Genomic DNA, 7,340 nt, shown 5'->3' on the forward strand with positions numbered 1-7,340 from the left:
CATGTCCGTCGTTTGTACATAGTACATAGGCATGGTACCGTATCACATGAAGAGTGGGTCACGTCTCGGAAACCCTGCGAGATTTGGAAAAATAATGCGCCTCAGTGAACCTTAGGTTTGACAAAATTAACTGATTCCGTGTATCGTAAACTGGTGTTCAGGGGTAATTTCAGTCAGCGCATTGCAGTGAACCCCTGTTCCCCAATCCCCATCGTCTTCGTAGTCTGTCTCCCACATCCAAGGTCAAATTGGAGTGTCCACTCAGTCGAAACCGCCTCTGGGAATGACTACGGTATAATGTTCCTCTACTTTAATTCGGTGAAAAAAGAGGTTAACCCTCGCCGGCCGAGGGGGGGGGGCGGGTGCCGCCCCCCCCCCCATAGGGTTTTTTCGCGATAGCTCCGAACACGCTGGCGATAGAGAGCTGAAACTTGGCATACCTGACCTTTGATCCAAGCCGCATCTTTTGACACCAACCGCATTTTTGGGTCAGGTCAGGTCACTGACCTATGACGTCATAAGTGAACCTCTGCACGGTCTTCAGATGTCGCAACTTCGCAACGCCCTCACTGCCAGAGGAGATGTCACAGGGAAATGAAACTTGCAGGATCTAGTATCAATTATGAGTCCCACAACTTGTATATCTCGGATTTTTCCTAAAGGTCATATGAGGTCAGGTCATTTTCGTGACCTCACCATTATAAGTCAATGGGGAAAAATGAAAACTGCTATTCTGGCGCCGGGAACGATCTCCAACTATCTCAAGCACACAGAATCGTGATTTTATGCACTCCTTGCAAGGTTAGATGCGTCACTTTTGCAATGTTGACCTTGCGTGACGTCAATTATGACGTCATCAAGGTCATATTAGTTTTTCGTCAATAACTCTTGATCAAATTGAGCTAGCGAGTCGGAAAAGCCACCAATGGACTCAGGAAGACCTGCCGAATCGAATGATATGCGAGATGACCTCTTTCGACCAACTTCGTGACCTGGGGGTGCTGACCTGACCTTGACCTGAGGTCAACACCCCAAGTTGACCTGACCCGGACAAAAAGTATACCATTCGACGCGCCTGAGCGAGACGAACACGATGCTGCCAAAATCGGCGCTCTGCGGCCGTTTTTTGCGAAGTTATTCACCAAAAACTGAACCGTACCTTGGGGCACTTGACCTGACCTCAGAGGTCACCGGTTGACCTAGGACCTCAAAATCGGGTACCAATCTCTGCGTCTCGTAACGGCGCACACGCTCGTTTTTTCCGCGACGCGCTAGCTCCACCAGGGGCGAAACGGCGAGGGGGGGGTCGTACCCGCTCCCCCCCCCCCCTCGGCCGGCGCATATGTAGAAAACCAATAGGTCCGGCGAGGGTTAATGTATCACTATCATGGATGAAGTAGTACCTGGATCGGCAACTCCTCGATGTTTGTGACCACCGCTAGGTGGCAGTGGTGTCGAGCGCTAAGGACGCGGGGGAGGCTATTCAAAACAATGGTCGGCGTCGCGTCGTAGGATCGTTTGCCTTGTTTTTTGAAAAGTTAAGCCCCTTTGGAGCAGATTGGAAGGTTTCAGAAGATGGAGGAAGATGGCAAGGTAAGATTGGTAAGGTTTTTTGTGGTTGGAGGGTCTGAGTGGCCTAAAATATGACTGTAAAGAGCGGCTGTTGACGATGCTGGCGCACATTGCTTCTCGCCATATGTCGTTAAAAATCGTATAATTTCCGTAATTGAATGTTACACTTATCTATATGTTTAATTTTATGTTTCTATATGTTTGTTATATGTTTGACACATCATATCTCAAGCTTATACATGCCGCTGATATAGCCATGGTTTTGCTTGTGATACAATTTCGGTCTTGGCAGCGCATGATAGGTGGTGGATGATGCATTGTTAGTTGTGAATTGCTTAAGTTTTTGTTAAGTTTTTAGTTTAGCAAAATCAGTTAGTGTGCCATTATTTTTTAACTCAATATTTGTTCAACTATTGAAAATGGTTTCTGTTTTATATTGTGTAGTGCCAATACCTACCTACCTATAAATTGGTCAACTGCTCACTGTTCAGACTCACTGCTCACCCATATCAGTTTCCTACGTATTTCTCTGAACGGCTGACTAGAGTGCAACACACTTCAGGACTCAGGAGCAGTTGACTGGCATCATGTCATTTCAGCTAATTTTTATAACCTGCTTGCCAATGCCCTGATTTCATAAATAGTTGAATGATATTGAATAAAAAAACACATTTAAATAAATCATGTTCTCAGCCTGAAAAACTGAACCATTTGACAGTAAAAAGAAAGCCTAATGGCAGCCAGTGCCATTGTCAACCACAAATGACAAAAGAGTGCCGACCCTGGTCCCTGACATCAGCTTCCTTCTTTTCTCAAAGCCAAAAGGTCCAGAGTAGTACGAAGAAGTTTGTGAGTTTCCCTCTATTGAATGATATATAACAATCACCTTTTTAGAACGAGTGCTAGCCAAACTGTGTGTAGATAGCAGATAGATTTAAGTAAGATAAAGCCATTTTAAACTATGTAAGCCTAGCAGATAAGGTGTTAAGCTTTTGGGTACTTTTGTTTGGGAGTATCTTGTCAAGGTATTATTTATTTTATTTTTTGCCAACATCATCGCAATGTAAAATACTTTTTGTGATGTTGTGGGGAAACAGTTTGCCTTGGAATGCCCTCACTCTCCATTTCATTACGGTATGCTCAGGTATCTAATTTCCCTCTCTCACTCTTCGTTTCAGATCAAAGAGATGGGTTCAGTTCCCACGGTGTGCTGACTTGAATTGGCATCCTGTGATTTGTGATGTGAATTATGATGCACGCACTCGCAGGTGCACGCCCACTGCGGACACGTGTGACGTGACGGCAGCAGGCAGCCGGGGTGTGAACTGTGAACTGGCTCGGCCGAAAATGTTTAAGGTATCACAGCGTTTGTAACTGACTAACATACCCACTACGGGCATACCCATTGAGCGGATAATGCGTTCGTGTGCATCGTGTTTGCATTTATTCCCGATATACTCTGGTGGTAGGTGTGAATTGGAAACCAGCTTGGTGCTACGACACCGTTTAGTAGGCATGTGGCACGTCGTTTCTCGAAACCTACCTATCAGTCTATGCAATAATATGCATTGTATACATTGTGTGTCATCGTTCACCTTAGTTGTCATTGAACCTGTGTTAAATTCTGAACTTCAGGCCGAGACAGACTATTTCCACAGTCAGGAAATCGCACACGAGAACCTGTTCAAATCCATTAAGTTGCAATAGCATCAATCGCACGCAAGGAGGTGCGTGTTATGGATGCGAGTGCGACCGGGGTTTATTTGAATAGGCTCTCGGTCTCGCACATGATTTCTGACTGCGGAAAGAATCGGTTTCAGCCTGTACTCAGTGGGCAATTCGCTCATGCGACGGCAAATATAAGTTCAATATGGAAACAGTTTTTTAACGAAACGGTGTATGGTAAGCTTATAATCCTGGAATGCTTCTTGATAGAAATTGTCAGTGGTGCAGATATTCGTTAATCGATATGACAGCATTTGTCTTGATCTTTATAAGTCAGTCAAAATGGCTGTAGCAATGATTTGGATGTTTCACGGCGGACGGCACATTTCCTCTGCGGTCTACCGACGACTGAGTTGGAATGCTCAAGCTGATCAGGGGCAACCCGAGTGATAGACAAAGTCGTTTGATCGAAGGTATTTTCAGGCAGCTGGCAGAAGGCGCCTGGCCTGGCCATGAGAGCTAACAATACGACGTGCTGAGGTAAAATCGGCCAGTCGCGCTCGGTAAACGACCCACCACACCATTCTTTCCAAAACGATACATAGTCTATGGAACCGCCCTGGACCGCTCTTCCGGAACCCGACACTGTTGGCCTATGCCAAACTTAGCCGCGGCTGGTTCAGGCCATGTAACTTGCCGGTCATTTTCGGACTTTGCTGGTATCGGCCGCTGTCTGACTGGGCGGCGGCGGCGGGCTGTCCTTAGCAGGGATCAGTCTGCTCGATAGATGGCAGCACTTTCGGGCGGTCGCGCAATACAATGGGAATTCCGCGGAGTTGCCGATCCAGGTAGTAGGTAATCCATGTCACTATTTACCGATCCAGAAGGACTAATCTGGTCAGAAATCAGGGCGGTGTTTCACGGGCTGCTGCTATCACGCTGCTATCAAATTGCGCGAGCTGACGTCACACTTGTGGTAGTGTTGGAGCAATGGGCCTGTTGATGTCTCCATGGAAACCCAATTTGACAAGTCGTAAAATCGGCGTGCTGCTATCACCGGTGAAGCAGGGCCCAGAACATTTCAGTAGAATCGTTAGCGAGCGAGAGTTTGCAATCCGCACCTTTGACCTTCGCAGGTTTCCCTTTGCTAGAGGATTTGGAAGCTATCGAGGTGATATATGGAAGCATTCATGTGCGTACAAAAAAGACGCAGATATGAGTCAGTTTGTGCCAGTTTGTGCTCGGACTGCTTCCGTGTCATTCCGTGTTGGTTTGCAGCTGTTGTTAGTGGTTGAATTTCGCATTTTCTTGTTTTGATTTGAAGCTTTGGGGTTTCAACTGGCTCAAAGGTCAAGAAATAATTAACTGAAGCAGTTGCAGTTCGATGATGTCAAGGAACTGGCAGCGAAAGGCGATTTGAACTGACAAACGAAGAGCAGAGACTGAGACAGCCGACAGGCTCAAGAAACGACTCCAACTTGTTGCACAATCTTCATTGCACGGCGAAAAAGTGGCAAAATTTCGCTGCTAACTTTTCGAAGCATTTATTTACAAACTATTTAACCTCACTGAAGGAGTGGAAGCATGAAGCTTTACAGCGTATCTGTGTTGTACAAAAACCCTCATGTCGCTCAGACCCTGAAGGCAGCTCAGGATTTGCAAAGTTTTGGCTTCTTTCAGAGAGGTAGTGTCCAAGAGTTCATGACATTTACAAGCAAGATTCTTGTAGAACGATCGCAGCAGTCTTCTCGGCAGTCTGTGAGGGAGCAAGAGTACATGTGTCATGTGTACGTGAGGTCTGATAACCTGGCAGGAGTCGTCATCTCAGACCATGAGTATCCACAGCGTGTTGCTCACACCCTGATCACAAAGATCCTGGATGACTTCACGGAAAATGTTCCACCACAGAGCTGGCCTACAGGCACTCCAGAAACCATCAACTTTACTGGCCTTGAAGCTATGCTGGCTCGATATCAGAACCCCAAAGAAGCTGATGCAATGACCAAGATCCAGAGTGAACTGGATGAGACAAAGATTATCCTGCACAATACAATCCAGAGTGTTCTGGAGAGAGGGGAGAAGCTAGATGATCTGGTTTCTAAGTCAGAAGATCTCAGTCTACAGTCTAAGACCTTCTACAAAACTGCAAGAAAAACCAACTCTTGCTGTAATCTGGGATAGATATGAAGAGCCTGCGATGAAATGGTATCATGTGTGCATTATAAATGTGTCACATGTGTCTGTGTATTTTGAAGCATTGTTTATGAGAAGTTTCAGTTTATTCCATTCCAGAGGGCTGTTCACGGACCCTGTGTGCGGTCGGACCGCACACAGCCTCCAAGCTCCGCCCACTGCGTCCCTACGTCAGCCTTCCGTCACCGCACACAGCGACCGCTGTGGCCGGTCGGGACTGGCCACAGCGGACCGTCCACCGCACGCAGCCGTGACGTCAGAGCCGCCTACCCATCCCCTACCCCCACGCCTGCTGGACGCACCGCACACACCGCACGCAGCAGTGTGCGGTGCCCGTGAACACCCCCCAGGAGTATGCTGGTAGGTACAGTGATGGCCGACATGGAAGCATTCTGGTCCAAAGGTTAAAAGTTAAAACTTATTGAATACTGCTGCCGTGTTGTCAATGTGCCTCTTATAGGCAGTTTTATTTGCCTTAAGCTTATGATCAGTTGTCTGTGTTTGCCTTATGTTGACCATATTTTTGTGACATCTTCAATGCTATCCACAGTAGTCTTGCCCTAAAAATTTGTCACCACTCGCTGGATTGTGTTCATGTATGCTTACCCAGAGGCCTGGAGAGCCTCACCATCATGGCACATAGCCAGACATTGTGTGGTCAATGTTAGTAGCTGTTAATAAATGTACATTGGATGCAAGACAACTTTCATGAATGCAACTTTTTATACTAGTGGATCCTGAGTACACTACAGTGAAGTCTTTTTCAGACACTTTCATTTCATTCTTTCAGCCAGGTACTGTTGGTCATAACAATTTAACAAATGTGACACAGGGCCAGGTGTTAGCTGTTTGCTTCACATCCAATTTGAAAGTTTTATCAGAACTTATCAGTCAATTCAATGTCAAATTCTGTCGGTCTTTTTGTGCACCGAGGCACCGTTACACCCAAATTGGTCACGTTCTGGGAATTAATTGCGAAAATCGATATCTTCCAGACAGCGGCACCATCTGAGAATAGCCAGCTGCTCGCTCCTGGCCATATAGCGCTCCTGTTGCGCTGACGGGGACGCCCACAGTAGTTCCCAGCCGCCGCGGCAGACTTGTGACAGCTCAAGAAAAAAGTGAGCTCGCTCAGCTCAACTCCGTCTTATCCGCTCCCGCTCAGCTCCCGCTCAGTTTAACGCGGCTCAGCTCAGCTTACGTTCCGCTCAAACCGGCTGCGCTCCGCTCACGCTCAGCTCAGCTCAGCTCAGTTTCCGCTCAGCTCAGCTCAGCTCAGTTTCCGCTCAGCTCAGCTCAGGTTCCGCTCAGCTCAGTTCAGTTTCCGCTCAGCTCAGTTTCCGCTCAGCTCAGCTCAGTTTCCGCTCAGCTCAGCTCAGCTCAGCTCAGTTTCCGCTCAGCTCAGCTCAGCTCAGCTCAACTCAGTTCCCCTTCAGCTCAGCTCAGTTTCCGCTCAATTCAGCTCAGCTCAGTTTCCGCTCAGTTCAATTCACGCTCAGATCGTTCAGTCGTTCTTTTTAAATCGGACATGCTTAACCCGGCAGGCGGTGGGCCTCCCGGCCACCTTCCGCGCGGTGGGGGGGGGGGGGGGGCATTTTTTGCCCCCCTCCCCCGTATCTCCAAAACTACTGGACAGATCCGGAAAATTCAAACGGCGTTCGATAGCCCTGTCAAATTTGTTGAAGGAAACCAAATTTCATTGACCTCGGGGTCACCGATGACGTCACAGGTCAGGTCAAAGATAAAATGTTTCACCGGTCACGGGGCTTCGCGCTATAACACCGAGTAAAACGCACTTTGTCGAAAATCAGCGATAGGGTGTCAGTTGTCTAGTACATATGTTGCTATAAGAGGTCACTGGTCATACCAGGTCAGGTCACAGGTCAGGTTACCAGAGGTCACCAAGGGTC

General features: G+C 47.6%; 1 protein-coding gene and 1 long non-coding RNA gene across 2 annotated transcripts; both read left to right on the top strand.

Annotated features, from left to right (window-relative positions):
* Nucleotides 1–1,442: 1,442 nt before the first annotated feature.
* Nucleotides 1,443–3,451, top strand: LOC122385831. The gene is made up of 2 exons (XR_006257269.1): nt 1,443–1,593; nt 2,751–3,451. It is a non-coding gene; the product is annotated as an uncharacterized LOC122385831 (long non-coding RNA).
* Nucleotides 3,452–4,502: 1,051 nt separating this feature from the next.
* On the top strand, nt 4,503–6,133 carry LOC122385853 (synaptobrevin homolog YKT6-like). The gene has a single exon (XM_043374447.1). The coding sequence runs from the start codon at nt 4,822–4,824 to the stop codon at nt 5,416–5,418; it is 597 nt and encodes a 198-aa protein (XP_043230382.1). The 5' UTR covers nt 4,503–4,821; the 3' UTR covers nt 5,419–6,133.
* The last annotated feature ends 1,207 nt before the right edge of the window (nt 6,134–7,340 follow it).

The sequence above is a fragment of the Amphibalanus amphitrite genome, unplaced genomic scaffold (assembly GCF_019059575.1).
Source record: "Amphibalanus amphitrite isolate SeventyFive unplaced genomic scaffold, NRLGWU_Aamphi_draft 000233F_arrow, whole genome shotgun sequence".
Lineage (NCBI taxonomy): Eukaryota > Metazoa > Arthropoda > Thecostraca > Balanomorpha > Balanidae > Amphibalanus > Amphibalanus amphitrite.